Source organism: Oryctolagus cuniculus, chromosome 2 (assembly GCF_964237555.1).
Source record: "Oryctolagus cuniculus chromosome 2, mOryCun1.1, whole genome shotgun sequence".
NCBI lineage: Eukaryota > Metazoa > Chordata > Mammalia > Lagomorpha > Leporidae > Oryctolagus > Oryctolagus cuniculus.
The window spans coordinates 131,184,765-131,203,498 of NC_091433.1; the positions used below are offsets into that span (position 1 = coordinate 131,184,765).

At 51.7% G+C, this 18,734-nt stretch overlaps 1 protein-coding gene across 20 annotated transcripts in view; it reads right to left on the reverse strand.

Moving 5' to 3' along the window:
• DYSF (dysferlin) overlaps positions 1 to 18,734 on the reverse strand; it is a 190,146-nt gene that overhangs the window by 17,211 nt on the left and 154,201 nt on the right. For all 20 annotated transcript variants that reach the window (XM_051842769.2, XM_002709783.5, XM_002709780.5 and 17 more), the window contains 10 exons: positions 16,543 to 16,641; positions 10,155 to 10,283; positions 9,721 to 9,876; positions 8,225 to 8,316; positions 5,762 to 5,932; positions 5,018 to 5,160; positions 3,040 to 3,179; positions 2,018 to 2,106; positions 1,692 to 1,787; positions 1,239 to 1,380 (listed from right to left, as the gene is read on the reverse strand). In XM_051842769.2, the coding sequence (XP_051698729.2) occupies positions 1,239 to 1,380; positions 1,692 to 1,787; positions 2,018 to 2,106; positions 3,040 to 3,179; positions 5,018 to 5,160; positions 5,762 to 5,932; positions 8,225 to 8,316; positions 9,721 to 9,876; positions 10,155 to 10,283; positions 16,543 to 16,641 (1,257 nt within the window). The remainder of the gene's footprint in view (positions 1 to 1,238; positions 1,381 to 1,691; positions 1,788 to 2,017; positions 2,107 to 3,039; positions 3,180 to 5,017; positions 5,161 to 5,761; positions 5,933 to 8,224; positions 8,317 to 9,720; positions 9,877 to 10,154; positions 10,284 to 16,542; positions 16,642 to 18,734) is intronic.

The window sequence follows — 18,734 nt, forward strand, 5'->3', positions numbered from 1 at the left end:
GTTAGCCTTGTTTAATCCACGCGTTCTTTCATCTCACAGCTTCTGAAGGTTCTGTAGAGCCTTCTGGGTTCTCCAAGTGCACACAATCCTGTGTGTGTGTAGGGTGGGGGGTGGGCTGGGAAGATCAGGCAGAGAGGATGTGCTGGGGGAAGGGCAGCCATGGAAAGTGAGGCAGCCCAAGGACATTGTGTATTTCCCAGCTGGAGCCACTCCGCCAGCCAGGAGCGAGGGAGGAGTCGTAGATAGAAACTTGCATATCTGAACCCGTGAGCTGCCTTTGGAGGGAGCAGCAGGAGCTAACTATCAGAGAGCCACATGCCCTCTTGAGTAGGGGAGCCCCACAAGGTGGGCATACCAGGGCCAAAGGGGCTGCGAAGTTCCAGCAAGGCCTCTGCCTGCAGTCAGCTTGGCCGGCCTCCCAGCCCCGGGATCTTTTCCCAAACGGCAGGCCCTATACCATCAGCTCTGCCCTCACGGAGAGGGTCTACAGCCCAGGAAAGAGCTGCCCCAGGAGATACTGCCACCACAGACCCCAGTCCCCAAATCCACCTCACCCCGACACTACCAGGTCTCCCCAGGCGCCTTCAGCCTGGGCAGAGAGAAGAGGGCAATTGATGGCTTCAGGCCTCATGGGGCAGGGTCACTCCCAGTGACTTCCAGCTTGCATGGCAAACACAGGCACCAAAGAATCAGGAAACATGGCAGAGGAGGGCCTCAGCCACCCGACCCCCAATCTGTGGACAGCCTAATCTGCGCACCAGGCCCATCCTCCTGGGAAGCTCCCCCAGCCCCGGTGTTGGCCAGGCTGGGTTCCCATTCTGCCCGATGGGACTACAAGCCCCGCCCTGCTGTTTGTCTTGAACAGAAAAGCAACGGACTCAGTGGCTTACGATGGTTGTGGCCCTGGTGGGTCTGGCACAGCCACAGTGCAGCTGGTGGCAAAGACGGGGGAAGAGGCGAGAAGAGTGTGCGTACAGAGATGGTGGTGGCAGCAGGGATGGGAGTGTGAGCACATCGAGAAAGATGGGGCAGTGTGGTGGTGACGGTGGCAGTGATGGGACAGCATGGTGGTGGCAGCAGCAGTGTGGTGATGACAGCGGTACTGGCATGATGCTGCATGGCAGCGGGGTACCAGTGAATTGTGACAGTGGCCAGGCGGTGACTGTGGGGGTGGGACCACGTTGGCTGATGTCAGAGATCCTCGGGGCAGGTGACCTCAGAGGCAGGACGCCACTCACCTTCTTGGTGACGGTGCAGACCTGCTCAGCCGGCAGGTAGTCGAAGGGGAAGACGAACCTCCAATTGAAGTTGCCCTCTCCGCCCAGCGAGCGGTAGTGCACGTCCGTCTTCTGCCTGTGCTCCTCCAGGCCCACCATCCAGCTGCAGACAGGGGTGCAGAGGCCGTAGCTCAGAACCGATCCCACCCCACGCGCACCCTCAGGTCAGGGTGGTGGGAATGCAGAAGGCAAACAAACGCAGTGAGTAATGTCACCAGTCTTGCCCCTAGGGGACCTCCCCAGGATACAAAAGGCACCATGAACATGACAATATTCTAACTTCTCAGCCACGCCTGGGGGCTTCCTCCCAGCCAGTCAGGATAAGAAGGCAGAAGAAATCCATCAGTAGGAGTCATCCCCCAAGCGAAGACCACCCTCTAGGCCTCCTCTGGGGCGCAGGACGACTCCCCCTACCCTTTCACGTAAATGTCGCTCATCTTCTCCCCCGTGATGCTGAGGTCGTCCAGGATCACATCTTTGGTGTTCCAGATAATGCAGCGCAGGAAAAACCTGCAGAGCACAAGAAGCACCCACACTGCTCAGATCTGGCAGAAGGCACAAAGGCCTTGGCCAGCTCGTCCAAGATGGCTGGACGCTCGGCCAGGCCCAGCCCAGAGCTGTGTGGACTCTCAGGCCATGGCGGCCCAAAGCCCCACCCCACCCAGAGCTGGCTGCAGCGGCCCCCACACCCCCCCCTCCGCCCCACCCCGGCTCAGCTTGGCGCCTGTGGCTGAGGTCACCTCCTGGCTCTCCGTGGGGTGATGTTGAAGGGGGGTCCAGGTCGCCCCAAGGCCTTCGGGAACAGGTCTATCCACATCTGCAGCTTCCCCTGGGGAAACACGCACCATTCCCTCGTACCCATTCCACCCGTCCGGCCGTCACCAAGGGCCTTCTCTGGGCCAGAGGCTTGGGGTGTGGGACAGAGACCAGGCCCCACAGCCCCAGGCAGGGAGTCACAGGGCTGGTGTGGAGGTGAGTCCCACTGTCCTAGGGGAGCCCACCCCACTGCAAGCCAAGTGCAGTTCTTGTGCCTATCTTAGAGAAGGAGCAGCGGTCGAAGTGACTCCTGCACGGTCACAGACACAGAGGACAAAAGAGATGAAGTTGCAAAGCCGTGCAACAGTGGGGTGGCTGGAAGTCAGACCCTGAGGGCCAGGGCACACTTAGCTCCAAACAACCGGGCTGACGTCCCCTGACCATTCAGAGAGACGGCTCTCCTGGGCCTTCTCTTGGCCTGTAACCTCTGTTCTCCTCCTCCTCCAAAAACCCAGCTCTGTGCTCCCTCCTCCACGAGGCCTCCCGAGCTGCTGTCTGCACTCGCCTACCCTACACAGGAGGATTCTCTTGCTCCCTCCCGACAGCCGCTCTCTGTGGTTCCCCGGCCATTTCCTCCCAGCCACCCTATCTGAACACCTCGCCATGGACCAGTACAGGCCTGGCCCACTGAGGCTGACTGGTGGCAGTGGGACAGGGAGCCCCTGGGTCCAGGGTGGAACAGCAAGGCCTCATGTGATGGCGGAGGGGGCTGGAGGCCCCTACAAGGGGATGAAGACAGCTCATAGACTTGGTCGCGGGTCCTGGAAGCAGCCAGGGAGACCAGGCCCTGGAGACCTCTCCCGGGTACACAGTGACCACCCAGACTGAAACAACAGGCCACGGGGGGCATGGCCGGACCCTAAGCTCCCCGCTGGCTTCCATGCTGTCCTCAGGGTGGGGCTCACTGGGGTTCAAGGACTATGGGGTCATGGGGTCGAGATCCGACCTGCTCGATGTTGGGCTGCAGGGGGCTGTAGAGGGGCCGCGACTCCACGTGCTCTGGAACCAGGCCCTGCTGCTGGAGGACGTGCAGAGCCAGGCGCTCCTGCACTGGACCCAGGTGGGGGTTCGGGATTCTGCCAGCCTCTGCCCAAGGAGAAAACAAAAGGTTGCAGGAGCCGAAGGGTAAGAGACAGTGGGGCTGCCTGGGGGCCACAGGAAGCCCTCGCTCCCCAGCCTGGCCACACCCATTCGCTCTTCATGTCTAGCTTTCCATAGGGAGCCTTGTTGTCCGTGGGCTCCTGGCTTAAGATCAGAGACTCCCTACTGCAATCACTTCCACCAAGCCTCTTCTGGAAAGTTCTTCCTTGTTTCCACCAATACCAATCCTTCCTGTCCCACGAGGCCCACCCATCCCGATTGCTTGCAGCCGGAAGCCTCAGCGACCTCTGCCCCAGGCTGGCATCTCAGAGGGGTCACGCCTGTAAGTTGCTCTGTTGGCAGCAGCAGCAGCAGCGACAGCAGCAGCAGCGACAGCACACACTTCTAGAGCAGGGCTGTGTGTGTACAGGCACTGCTCCACATCGACACCTGCCACTCCCGTTAGGCCCCGGAAGCTAAGGGAGGGCTCTCACCATCCCCATCTTACATGCTGGGAACTCTGGAGCATAGCAGCGCCTCCCAGCCCGCCACGGGCCCCCACTGCTCTCTTAGGAAAGGCGACACATGGCACGGCTGCCCCTTTCTCTTTTGTTTCCCAACACAGCACCTGGATCGAGGATGGGGCCCTCAGGTGGGGAGAGGACCCGGGGTGCTCCTCACCCTGAGAAGCCTGGATGGCTGTTTAGCAACATGAACTCAGAGCGCCCTGTGACAGAAGACCTGATGGCGGTGGGGGTTCACGTGCAGCTACACACACACACACACAGGCACGCATACCTCAGCTGTGCCCTTGTGCACCAGCATCCACACCCGTCCCCCAGCATGCCTGCTCTGCCACCTGAACAGGGGCCCCAGAGGGAGAGGCATGGCTGCCTGAGCAGTCCGGCCCTGCTCGTAGCTAGCTGGCTGACTCTGGACAGGCTGTGAATCACTGGTAGCCTTCAGGGACTCACCTGCCCGGGCAGACAGACGTGGGACTGCTCTGCCCTTAGCTCTCTGTTTCCTATGGATTCACGATCCTGAGCCCTGGCCCCTGTGCTAAAGCTGCCCACAGAAGGAAATGAAACTACTCCCCCAAAACAGACACACACCGTGTGGGAGAGAACGGCTGTGAGTCAGGTGGAGGGAAGGGATGCTAATGGCCAAGTCTGGCTCAGCCGTGACCTGGAAGGATTAGGAAAACAGAAGGGGGTGGGAGGAACCTGGGGTTGGGGGCATCAAAGCCATCGTTTCCCCTTCATAACCTCGGCTCCAGCTCCAACATCAAACATCTTTGAAACAGGAGGCGAGGGGCCACCTGGGCCTGTAAACACCTGCAGGGAGTCTGGGCAGCTCTGGGTGGGCGAGGCCAGCCTGTGGCACCCCCGGCACTCAGAGAACATGTGGCAGGACCCACAGCACTGCGTAGCCGGGGGCCCCACAGGCCTGCTTAGGTGCGTGGCTGTGCACCCGAGGAGCCCAGAAGGTGCATCAGTGACAAGCTGGTGCCCTGGGGCGGACAGAAAACTGTTCCTCAGAGGTAGCCCACACCCCGGCTCCAGCTAGGAGGAGACAGATCCTAGCTCTGGCCCTGACAGCCCTTTACTTGCCCAGATGGTCCTGAACCTGGCCTTGGACTGACCCCTGAGCCTGACCCTTCAGACTCCTGATTTCCACAGCAGCATCCCAGGGGAGCGAGCTTAGCCCATGCATGCTGCCCCAGAAAGATCCAGGGCAACCCTGCTGACGTGGAGTGTGTCCGTGTGGCCCTCTGTGACGTGGGCAGGCCTGCAAGAGAAGAGGAGGGAGAGCCCTCCATGGCACGGGGCCGTGTGCCAGCTCACCTATGTCCTCAATGGTGTACTCTTTACCCTGGAAGGTCACATGGTCTGTCCAGTACACGGGGGCCTTGACTCGGTGCTGCTGGCAGAAGAGGTGGAGGAGCTGGGAGGGGCGGAGCTGGTCCCTCCACTGGTTTGGTCCAGAGCTGAAGTCCAAGCACACAACAAAGATGAAGCACTCCAAGGGTGCTGAGCAGGGCAGAGGGGCGCACAGTGACCTGGACCCCCCACACCCCCGCCCCATGCACAGCCTCACCCACCCTTCACAACGCCAACAGTCACGTGCCATGACTGGGTATTCCCATTTCACGGATGAAGAAACTGAGGCCCAGAGAGCTAAGGACTGGTCTGCATGCATACAGGATTGGAAGTTAAATGTTTCCAATTTCCAAAGCAGAGACTTAGACCCAAACAGACCCCAGATGGCAGAAGGGGGCACTGTCCACACCTCTTCCTCCAACAGACTGTCACGCATCTCCCCTTACAGCCCCGTCAGCACCCATGTGTCCCACTGTGTGTCTCCCTTCCTCCTTTCCCTCCCTCTCCAGGCCTCAGTGATACATGAAGGGAAGCTAAATTATAACCTGAGGGGAAGCCAGGTTCTTAGAGTCACAGCTTCCTCATCTGTGGAGTGGGGACAAAACCCTCAACGGGCTGAGTGCAAGAACGCCCGAGAAGGGCTAAGCCCTGGGAATGGCCCACGGCAAGCGCTCAGGGTGCATGGGAGAAGTCAGCTCACACACGTACATGCAATAGGTCTGTGGGAGGCCACAGCGAGCCCCAAACTTGGACAGCAGCCTGTTCTCCAGGTCGATGACCGTCTCCCCGATTTTCTCATCCTTGGAGAGGAGGTCATAGTCATAGAGAGCGACCCTCAGGTCCTTCTCCAGGGGCAGGGTGCAGGTGAGCTCGAACATCCTGCAGGAGGAGCCACGGTCAGCACGCCCCCAGCTCCCGCACGTCCTCAGACACGGCGGGAACTCAAGCAAGTGGCGGGGCCAGGACAGGCCCCAAGAGCCATCCCAGCAGGTCCACTTCCTCAGCCGTCCTGCGGCCCTCAGAGCAACCACCCTGGGCTTTGCTGAGTGTGTGCGAGGTTTCCCGTACACCGGGCTGATGCCTGACGGGCCACAGCAGGAAAGCAGGAGTTGGAGCAGAACCTTAAAGCCGAAGTGCTCCCCGTGTCACCGGGAGACACGAGATGTGACACTGCAGAGCCATGCATCAGAGCTCTGGAACTCACACCAAGGGAGTGGCCTGGAACCCACTTTCTGGACTCTTGGGGCTTCACGTCTGCTTCCAGGGTGGGGTGTGAAAAAGATGTCTTTGAAGAGAGCCCCCCTGCTGCGTCTGAGACCCTCACCTTCCATGGGGGCAGAAGTAGGGGCATTATTTCCTCTCTCCTTGAGATGAGCTGCCTGTAGGTGGGAGACCCAAGGCCGGTGCCTGACTCCCACTCAAGACAGCTAACGTGGTTTGTGGCAAAGAGGAGGAAGGAGGGGCCCAGTTCATGGCTGGGCAAGGACACGGGCTTCACATGCAGGAGAAAGGCCACCGTGAGGCCAGACTCGAGCTGTTCTGGCTTCTGGCCAGAGGGAGCTCCACGAGTTCCAACAGCCAGAGACTCTGAAGTAGACCACCCAACGGCCAGGAGCTGTGGGGCGTCCAGCTAAGGGCAGGCGGCATCCACCATAGCCCAGGAGGTGCAGAGGGAGGGCTCCGAGGGGCTCTGAGCGGAAGCTCCAGAAAGCACCCACAAGATGATGAATCAGCTTGAAGCACCCGACATCCAGAGTGCACAGACAACAGGGCAGTCGGCAGACGAAATGCGCCCCTTCCTCAGGGTGAGCTTCCTGGCCCAGGCCGCACAGCAGTCACCGATGTCGGCGGCTGGCTCAGCCTCCTTCCGTCCACGCACTCACCCCTTGACAAAGGACCTGGCTAGGGAAGGGGAAAGGGAAAATTCTCTCCTGCAAAGTCACCTGGGTGCTTGCGGATGCACGTGAATGGGCACTGGCTTCAGCCCTGAGAAGGTGGGTCTGTGACTCAAAGTGGCTGAGGGGCAAGAGAGAACAGCTGCCCACTGGCCCCAGCATCCCCTTGGGCAGAAGGGCAGGTCACCCGCCACCCCACCCCCCGCCAGGAGTGAATGTTTACAGGGTCCTGGCAAAGTGACCACAAAGTCGGGTTTTGATTCTGTCTCATGAGCTGTGTTTGTTCAACCCAGGGACTGGAGAATGAGCCTCCGCTGTGAGGGGAGGGAGGCTCAAGCATGGCCACGCTTCGGGGTGATGGGAAACAGGCACGAGAGGGGCTTTTCTGCACGCACGCCCTCACCTGCCCAGCCCTGACATCATGCAACAGCCTGCCTTCCACCCCTCCCCAGTGCACTGCCCCATTTCCATGAGCCCTTGGTGCTCACTGAACAGAGTTCCTGTCTCCCACCTGCTGAATTCCCTCCAGCTCCAGGGCGGTGGTGGCCCATCACCGGCCAGGATTGGTGCCCCTTCAAGAATGACATTTCTCCAGGCTGACAGGCCCTGGGTGCAGGGCTGAGTGACCACAAGGAAGTCCACAGACACTGGCCGTGAATTCTCTATGTTACTTCATGATACGGCAAAGCCAGGTGCGGTCTCCCACTACTCTCCCTGGGAGCCTACCCTGCCCTGTTCTGAGCTTGCAGAATCATCGTACTATCCTGGCTCCACATGCTTCCTTAGCTCTCCACTATGGACACACAAGGAACTCTAAAAGAAATACTGACTAAATGCAATGTGGTACCCTGGGTGGCATCCTGGAACAATAAAAAGACATACGTTGGATCCTGATAAAAGCCTGCAGTTTGGTTAGCGGTAATGCACCAATGTCATTTTCTTCATGTTGACAAATGTGCCATGGTTAGGCAAGATACTAATGGTGGAGGAAATGGGGCAAAGGCTGTGCCATCTCTGTAACTTTTCTGTAAATGTAAAATAATTCCAAAGAAAAAGTTCATCCAAAAAACAAGGCAGAATTAGCAAATGCCTCCTCTGAGCGTCCATGGAGACTCCTGACTTAGACGTAACCTTGTGTGCTTACCTAGGAGCTTCCGCCAGAACTCGAGCCTTTAGCACAAGGAGAAGTGGCTGAGGCGGCCACATCTCCCCCACTCGACTGTGGCCTGTCCGCATAGGATCCTCCCTCCCAAGACCCAAGCTGTCCCCAAATTACTTTCCAAACACAGGCTCCAGGGTGCAGGGGATGTAGTTGTCCTGGTCGCTCACTGATTCCTTCCCTACGGAGATCTTGATGTAAGGATCACACTGGGGGAGGAGACAGAAAACGTGTAAGTGAAACCCCTCTCCCAACACATCCCTAGGACTTCTGAAGGCCATCGGGAAGCTGCCACGTGCACTGTGTCCTGCCAGCCAGGAGCCTTGCCCTGCATACCACACCACATGGCCCTGGCGTGGGCTTCTAAGCTCAGCCGCAACAGTGGGAATGGGGTGCCTAAGGGTGGGTGGGACAGGCTCCACCCTCAGAAGCACCAGTCTGTATGATTTACATGGGCAGGCCAGACTGGGCCCTCTCTGACGCTGCTGCTTAAGCAGGTAGAGAGGGAGAGAGCTGGTCAGACTGTGCCCACCTAGGCCAGCCCAGAATGTTCTCCCTGGAAGCTTTCAGCCAGCTTCCAGGAGCAGCTGAGATGGGAAAGGAAGAAGGGCTGGCCCAGCATTGAAAAGACCAAATGGTTACAAACCAACTCGTTGGTCTGAAATGTGAACCAACATACTGGCCACAAATTCTTCCCAGAAGCTATCGGTGGGCCGGGGCTGAGGATTGCTCTATTTAACTTTGAAATTCAGCACTATAGATGCATCGCCAGCCTCTATCCATCACCTCAAGGACACATACTGTGTCTAAAATGTTAAGATATGTACCCTAGTTTTGTGCCTCCAAATTCCAGTGGTCCACACCCCTGCCTTTCCTCTCTCTCTCTCTTCCCCCTGCCCTCTCTCCCTCTCCCCTTCCATTCTATCCCTGCCACTCCCTATGCCTCCAGACTCCTTCCCTCCTTCAATCCTTCTCTCCCATACTGGGCCAGAACTAGGGAAACAAGAGCTGAGGCCCAAGCCTCAGGCACAAAATTTGAGAGCCAAAAAACTCAGCAATCAAGACAATGTTTCAATGAAATATTTTAAAAATGTAAACCAATGCTAATAGTCTGTGATGAACTAAATATCAGAACTGTGAATAAAGACAGAGTGAGTAATACTGGACTTTCCTCTTGCCTCTGGCTTAGGAGTTTCTAATCCTGCTCCCTCCCTTCTGTGCATCTGTGCCAGTGAAAGCCCTCCACAATCCAGTCCCAACCTGAACCTTCAGCCTGACTTACGCCCCATCCTTGTTCTACATACACAGGACACAATCTTCCAAATCTTTGCCTATGCTTCGACTCTTCTGAAAATGATAATTTTTTTTAATCCTTAAGAGTTATTTGGGAAACCTCCTGCATCTGTCCAAAGTCCTTCAGCCTTCTCCAAACTCCTAGAGAACTTGGTCCTTGATGGAACTCCGTCCTGCCCCATCTGGGTTTTGGGTTTCAGTTTGTCTGGTTTCCCCAGTTTGCTGTGAACTCACTGGGGTGGAGACTGTGGCCAGATGCCACAGGCCATCTGTTCCTACACCCCCTATTCTGGTGAAGGTAAGGGTTCTAGACATGTTACCTTCCCGTTGGGGTCCTTGGGCTGCAGGCCAAAGGCACGGACGATGTAGATACGGACCAAGCACTCCTGTGGCCCCTGGGCAGCCAGCTGGTGGAACTGTCTGGGGGGCATGGGGATAGCTGGGTCTTCTGGGAGTGGATAAATTTTGAAGAGGCCCTGAAAACAATGAGGGGTTCACTTTTTATTTTGCCATCACTGTCACCGACACAATCACCGTTATGACCATCACACTCATCTCTATGAGAGTCATTGCTACAGCGATCACCCAGCCCATCGCCGCTCCACCACCGTCAGATTCTGCAGCAGCGGCAGCACTGCCGCCAGCATCAGCACCACGTGACCAGTGTCGTTGCCACGCCTCTCCCTTCCCCACCTAGTGCTGTAACAACAGTCCCAGGGCTGCCTGGGTTAGGGATGCTTCCTCGAGGACTTACCTTGAATTCCCCAATGACAGACGGATCTTCCACCTCTTCCTGAGTCTTGCCCCGGTAGAGCTTGAAGGTGTTACAAAAGTCAGACAGGCCCTCGAAGGCCTCCACATTCTCCAGCTGGGTGTCATAGACCTGCCACACGGTGGGGATGAGGGATGAGGACAGGAGAGGAAGTAGAGAGGCAGCAGAGGAAGAGGGAATGGTAAAGGAGGTGAAGGGTGACAGCATGAGAGGGAAGGAGAGGACACAAAACAGAGGAGGAGAAAATGAGGAAAGAAAACAAAGCACAAAGGAATGGAGGCCAGGAGCATGGGGTTGGGGAGGTCAAGAGGTGAGAGAGAAAGTCAAATAAGGAGCAGTGGCACCAGTCAAAGACAGGCTTCTCTGGTCAATCAAATACCCTGGATATGGGAGAGCTGTCGCATCCATGCGTGTTACAGTTTTAGGGGACCAAGATCCCAAACAAATGAAAAGTTGACTGTATTTTAATTTGAAGACAGAGATACAGCTCTGAAAAATTAACAGGTCAGCATTTCAAGCAAAAATGCTCACTGTTCAGTATGTCCAATGACAATGGTATCAAATATCAGGTCTGGTATATGTTCTGAGAAATACTTTATAGCCAGTCATTTTTATTTATTAGGGCAGTGTTTTGGAATTGCTTAGGCTTAAGTGAATCCAGTTTTTTTTTTATTTTAGATAATATAATGTACCCAATAAATATTAATATTAAATTGGTTAATATACACGCTGACTCTCTCACCTTTATAATATTATTTCTCATTTAGACCCGGTTTAAGTTCTACCTCTCCTGTGAGGCCCAAGGTCCACCTCTTTTAAGAAATATTTTATTGTGCAAGTGATATAGGATATCAAAAATTAGAAAATCTAATCAAATATAAAGAAAGAATGAATGCTGACAAATTCTGATTCCACAAAATAACTAGTTATTTAGCATTTGGTAAGTGTCCCTTTGAACAGTGTACACAGACACACACACACACACACACACACACAAGGACTTCAAAAATTTCATGGAAAATGGAATTCAAAGTAGCATTTTTGATGCAAAAAAGTTCAAATTCACATATTGCTTTTAGAGTATAAATTTTCTATGAACTTGCTGGAGACCCTTCATATATATAATTTCAAAGTTTTTTGCACCAAAATAAGCTTATCCTTTAATTCCATTTTTCCGTGAACTTTTAAAGTATCAGACTTCAGGCCGGCGCCGCGGCTCACTAGGCTAATCCTCCGCCTAGCGGCGCCGGCACACCGGGTTCTAGTCCCGGTTGGGGCACCGGATTCTGTCCCGGTTGCCCCTCTTCCAGGCCAGCCCTCTGCTGTGGCCCGGGAGTGCAGTGGAGGATGGCCCAGGTGCTTGGGCCCTGCACCCCATGGGAGACCAGGAAAAGCACCTGGCTCCTGGCTCCTGCCATCGGATCAGCGCGGTGCGCCGGCTGCGGCGGCCATTGGAGGGTGAACCAACGGCAAAGGAAGACCTTTCTCTCTGTCTCTCTCTCTCACTGTCCACTCTGCCTGTCAAAAAAAAATAAAAATAAAAAAAAATAAATAAATAAAGTATCAGACTTCAAAACATTCATAGAAAAATGTAATTAAAAGATGGGAATTTAAAAAAATAAGCTCCCTTTCTCAACAGAAGCTCCATCAAGTTCAAGACACTTTTGTAAGGCAGGATACAAGCCATTCAGGGCACTGCTGAAGAGGTGAGGGTCCTGGGCGTTTAACCAAGTTCTGCAGTACTTTTCACAAGTCTGCCTATTTAAGTAGCCATTCATCTATGTTCAGTAAGCCCGTGTATGTTTATCTGCTTTATCTCACTTTTTAGTTGTCTTCGCAGAGACTCCAATTGTGCAGATGTTGGGTCTCCTCCCCGCTGACTTTCCCATAGATCATTTACTCTTCACTCCTCTACAACTTCCCCTTTGCTTCCATCTCATGTTGCTTTCTACTTTCTGTCCTCCAGGCCCCTCCTTATACTTCCTACATGGCCACTCTGCCCAGAAATGCTTCCAGTTTCACATCTGCTTCTCTTTCCCAAGTCCCACACTTCATACTTCTTGTGGCCACTCATCTAATCATTCTGTAAGCATTCTTTTATTTCTGCTTGCCTTCTGACTGCCCAGTTTTAAAAAGTTCACAGCTAAACATTTTCCCTCTTCTGTTCTTTGGTAATTTTTTTCTGGTGCATATATATCTTTTTTCTAGTAAATTTTCACTTGTACTTTGTGTGTGTGCATGTGCAGGATGTTTAAATTACCACTGTGCCGTTTCTGACTTCTTGTCACAATTCCCTCTATTCCCACCACGAAGACAGACTGCTTCCTTCAAACATGGCTCATCTGTGTGATGCTTGTGTAGCTCCACCATCTCTGCTTCTCTGGGTCAACCTAGGTCTAGGAGATGTCTGTCGTCTCCTGAACCTGCTCCAAAGTTCTCAGATCCACTGTTCTAAATAAGGAAGCTAATACCAATGTTTCATGGTGAAACCTCAATTTTGGGAGCTATATTTTAAAATCTTATTATGAATATTCTCAGGCACTCACAAAAGAAAAGAGAACAAGAAAATAAACCCCCATGGGCTCCTCATCTGTATGAAAGAACCATCGATATTCTTCTATCAGGAAGCCTAGCGTTTGTGGGGCTTTCTGAAACCAGCTGCCTCAAGGGCCTTCCATCATTCTCATGCATCTTCTCTCCGTTTACTGTTGAGTGGCCTCTACCCAATCCCGCCTGTCTTTGGGCAGCCCTTACATATATTTTGGAGTCTGTGGCTTTCATTTGTTTCCAACTTTTCTGAAAAATGAATTTTGTGGGTTTGAATGATTTCCAACAGAAAAGGGGAAAAATGCTGACTTATGCAGCCATGTTCATACTGGAAGTCCCAATAAAATACTTTATAATTTCCAAGTGGTTGGACTTTTTGTTTAAACTTTGATTATTAATTTCTCATTTTATTGCATTTTAATCTGTCTTGTATGATTTCTGATTTTGGTAACATTACTAAACTAATATGTGATCAAATTTTGAAAGTGTTCTCTGAGCATTAGGAAAAAATGTACTCTATTTTTTATTTTCTCAATTTCAAAGCTAGAATTTTAGCTTCATGTAAAGTGACAATTTTAACTTGACATAGCTTACAAAAACATTTACCTTGTTATTCAGATCTTCTATTTCTTTATTTATTTATTGCCTGCTTACTTGGTCAAGGAGGAATGTGCATCAAAATCACCCCTGCAACTTTCATTTCTGTCATGATGTTCTTTTAATTCTGTGAGCTACTGGTTTATATATTTCTCTCTAATTTTGGTGTTAGAATTTCTAAGCTTTGGGGGACTTTTCATTGATATGGATATCTTTCATTTAAATCAAATGCTATTTTGTTTCCTTTGCTTTAAGTTAAATTCTATCCACTTCCCTTTTGTTTGCCCAAGTATTTATTTTTCAGCCATCCTATGCTGTGTTGTTCTAGATGTGCCTTTTAAGGACAACATGACTCTGGCTCTTGATGTAATCTGAGAGTTCTTATCACTTAATGGAGAAGGTTAACCTACTTTCATCTATTAAGAAAGCAAGGGTTTTGTTCCTTTTCTATTGCGTTTGTGCATGCGTCCTTGCTACCTCTTGTATCTCCAACACTTTGCCGTTTGGATTATGAGTTGTTCTTTCTCACACTTGTAACTTCTAAACTGTGTTCTCTCCTCCACCCACCACGTGCCTGATTCTCTCCATCATGCTGCTGGCTGTTTCTCAAAGACCTGTGCTGGTGGTGGTGGTGTTCTCCCACTTCCTTGTCCTTAAAGAACCAACGTCCCTTCTAGGCCTAGTTTCGCCCCAGCACCATCTGAATGCATTTTGCTCTCTTGAGCCTATTCTCACTTGGATGCTGTCAGAGGCCACCTCAGAGAGGTCAGGCCGGAGGGCCGGGTGCCAGCTACACATCCGGTATCTGGGGAGGAGAGAGAGAGGCCAGGGCCAGGGCCATGGGGCCACCATGGCAGGAATCATCATTCTTGCTTGTTTTTTTTCATATTTTTGGCAAGGCCACAGTACCACATGCCAGACCTAATGTGTCGGACCTTCTTCCTGGTACACAAATAGTTCTGTCTCTGTGCCCGACCTCACATGCCCAACTCCCGAGGCAATGAAGAACATGTTGCTTGAGGCTTGCCCTTGCTGCCTGTGGCCTAGTCTCTGAGCAGCCAGGTGTCCAGCAACAACTCACCAGACAGCCTCCAGCGCAGGAGAGCCAACAATGCCCACCCAGGGAGATCGCCCGGTACAGTCCCCGAGGGCTCTCGGCCAGCAGCATCAGCGAGAGCCCAGGCCCAGCTCGCCTCACCTCTCACTCATCCAGTCCCCTACGGGGCTCCAGGGGGCTTCCCAAGGGTCTAACATCCTGGGCTCACCACCCGTTCTCTCTTCCCCATGCCTGGGCAGTAACCGTGGGGTTCAGAGTCTCCCCCACTTGTGTTTCCAGAAACACCAAGTGAAAATACAGAGCATCCAGTTATACAAGGGACTCTTCAGAGAAATTTCATAGAAAATGCCCGTTAGGAGTTCTGTGCATAGAGTTCAAAAAACCTTTGCACCCAAATAAACAGCTTCCAATTTCATTTTTCTACAAAGCTTTTTAAATACCCTCATATTTGAATTTCACCTAAAATTATGAGGAATAATTTTAGATAAGTATGTCCTACCTAATGTTTGAAGCACATTTATACCAAAAATGTATTCATTATTTACCTGAAACTCAGTGTAACTGGGCATTCTAAATTTTGTCTGGCAACCCTATTCTGGAGATTATACAACTCTTTGGGAAGAATTTTTGAGTCACTTCTGGCTATCTTTTTAAAAACTAGTTCACTTTCAAAATATTGAATTGTACTGTAGAATTTCCTTAAAATATTAGAATTTGGGTGGTTCAATTCTGATTCTTTTTACAGAAACAGAGTTTATCATAGTTTTATATTTGCTAGGTAAGTTCTGCCCCAATTTTAGGGGCTGGGCGGGAGAAGGGGGAGGTCAGAGGTACAGTCTCAACTGACTTTCCTTTTCAATATAAATTTCCCATTATAGCAAATTTCAAATAATATTGAAAGAGAACAGTGAGGGGCCGGTGCTGTGGCGTAGCAGGTAAAGCTGCCGCCTGCAGTGCCAGCATCCCACATGGTCACCAGTTTGAGTCCTGGCTGCTCCACTTCCCATCCAGCTCTCTTGCTGTGGCCTGGGAAAGCAGTAAAAACTGGCCCAAGTCCTTGGGCCCCTGCACCTACGTGGGAGACCCGGAGGAAGCTCCTGGCTCCTGGCTTTGGGTCAGCGCAGCTCTGGCCGTTGTGGCCAATTGAGGAGTGAACCATCGGATGGAAGACCTCTCTCTCTTTCTTTGCCTCTCCTGTCTCTGTGTAACTCTTTAAAATAAATAAATAAATAAATCTTTAAAAAATAAAAAAAGAAAGAGAACAGTGAAACAAATCTCCAAGCTTTATCAATTTCCACTGTTTTGCAACTTTAAACCTTTCAATCATTTGAAAATCTGTCAGTGGGTTGCTCACACCAATCTGTCTTCCTAGTTCCTTGTTCAGGGGACAGTGAGTGCTTCTTAGGGGGCAGGGAGGATTTTGATCCCAGGTATAATTTCAGATTTTTTTTAGCACTTTCCAGAAATACTTTCTTGGTTATCACAACCCACACCAACTTCTTGCTCTAAATTGATGGCGTAGCCTTTCTCACCCCAATTAGATCATCAGAACTCGTCACCCTTGGGCACCAAATGACATCGATATATGTATGGGTATGTTTACATATATGTGTAAATTTGTACGCACAAACATGAGTATACCACAAATACACATATGTGTTATGTGTGTATATATGAATATACCATATACATGAGTGTATCACACAGGCCTATGCATATACATGCAATACAAGCATATATCATACATACATGAGTATCAGACAGAGACAAACATGATTATACTATACATATACGTGAGTATACTACATTTACATACATACATGAGTATCTTACATACATATATACATGAGTATACGATGTATATCCATGAGTATACTAAATACCTACACATACATGAGGATATGCATAAAAACAACACACGAGCATATCACATTTATACTATATACACATGTACATGGAGAATAGCATGTATTCACACAAGCACACCGTATTTGTACGTGAGCACACACAAGAGTACAGCATTATCCACATGGAACACATGAGCACACAACAGTTATATACGCCCATACCATATACATACATACACAGGAGTCTAGCACGTGTTTACCTGGAACACACAAGCGCACACAGTTGCACATACGGACACATTCCCCTCCTGTGGGGCCTCACCTTTAGTGTGTCAAAATCCTTCTCCAAGTAGGAGCCACACTTCTCCCTCTCCCCTGTGGAGGCGAAGAATTTGCTCCACCAATCGATGAACTCTTCTTCCTGAGTGCAGAGACAGAGATGGCTTAGGAGACAACCTGCAAGTAGGGCCCTTCTGAGTAAGAGTCCCCAGAACCACTGGCCGGCCTGCACTCCAATGCCGGCCTGCTGGGGGAGCTCTGGGGCAGGGAGCAGACTCCTCAGGGGAGGTTTTAACACCCAGTGGGCCTGGGAGGCATGGGCTCTGCCCCCATTTGCTGTGTGCTTCTGTTAAGCTCTCAGGCCTCCTTCTTCTGTTCCGTGAAGTGGGCATCACCATCACGGTACCCCCTATATCCCAGGGACACGCTGAAGCTAAAACCAGAGGATACGCAGGGTAACTCTAGGGGAAGAACCGATCATGTGGCTTTTAATGAATAAAATGCAGCAGATCCAGCGATGCCCAGACCCAAACGAGCCATCTAGACCTGCTGCCCTGGCAAGAAAGGAAGCCCTGGGAATCAGAACTCAGCTTCCCGCAAGGCCAGTCCAGGCAGAGACCCTGAAAATCCACAAATACCAACTGCCCTTTATTCAAAGCCGCTGCCAGATGGGGGGAATTCGGAGAGATGAAAGGGCGTCTGTGACAGCACGCTCTGCCCCTGCCTTCCTCCAGTCACTCGTATCTGCAGGAAGATGTGGCCAGGCCCATCGTGGCAAACACTGGCTCCCCACCTCTCAGCTCCTGCTCATGGTATTTCCGTGGGTCTTCTCAGTTTTGGGGCCTACACCCTCCTTCAGCCGTGTCCTGTCATCCGGACATTCAGCAAGCTCCCTGAAGGTGGGATGCTCACTCCTCCCACAGCTGCCCTGGAACCGCCCCCACCACGCCCCCCGGTAAGGCTGGGCACTGGCTCTGTGTCCACACCACTGCAGCTGCTCTGGTTCAGTGGGAAGGCACAGGGTGTCAGGAGAGCCCCTCTGAACTCGCTTTCCTCCTCTGTGAGAGGCTGGGCTACCGCATCCCCCAGGAGTCTGCTCTAATTCTGTGAAATGAGCTGGATGCCTGCTGCTGCATTTCTGAAAATGCTGGCGGCCCCCTTTGAGCCAAGGTGAGTCCTAGTTCCCACAGATGAAGGACAGGCACAAGCTGGAGCCAGGCCCAGGGCACTGGAACAGGCACCAGGGAGAGGGCAGGATGAGGATCCCAACATCCTTGTGTGGTCCCAACATCCTCATGTGGCCACCAGACGCAGAGCAGCACGGGAGCACCAGATTGGGGCAGTCACCCTCTGACCACTTACCAGGAAGGTCTTCTGCAGCAGAGCAGGGAGGAGCGGGGAGGAGCGGAGAGGAGAGGGTTAGAGGGGTTAAGATGCAGGCAAACAGAGCTTCCCGATTCCTACACTCCCGAAAGAGCCAGCTTAGAGCAAGGCAGCTCCAGGCCCTGACATCAGAAGTTCAATTTCAAGGAAAAGATGCTAGGGATGAACACACATGTACAGACACACATACCAGACTCACATAATGACCAGCACACAGAGGAAGACACATATACAGTCACGCCCAAGGGAGGTGAGTTTGCTGAAACTCTCTCTCTCTCTCTCTCTCTCTCTCTCACACACACACACACACACACACACAGGCTAGATGTGCACCTGGGTAGACATGGAATTCAGTTTAGCTGTTAGGTTCCTCCTAAACATTTATTTTCCTTAAGCTGCGTAAAGATTTGAGTTTGTAACTTAGGCTCAGAGGCAGACACAAACACAACCACTGTATTCTGTGAAAAGGACAGACACACACGCAACAATTGCTGAAAGGTATTATACTCCTCTCAGTCTTGAAAAACCAAGTAACTTTTTAAAAAGCAGTAGGTGACGGAGGATGTAAATAATACCATTAACAGTAACAACTAAGTAGACAAAGATGAGAGAAACTAAAAACAGAAAATATACCTTCTTTTCCAGTACCCTTGGAGAACTGAGAAGAAAATAAAAAGCCACAAAGCAAATCTCAGTAAAGTTCCAGAAATAAAATCCCTATCAGTCACATTCTCTGACTGTACTGCAATACAACTAGAAATCAATGAGAAATGTTAAAAATTAAAATCTGTACCTTTTGGAAATTTAAAAGCACACTCTTACTACTCTTCTAGAACAAGGTGAAAACCAAAA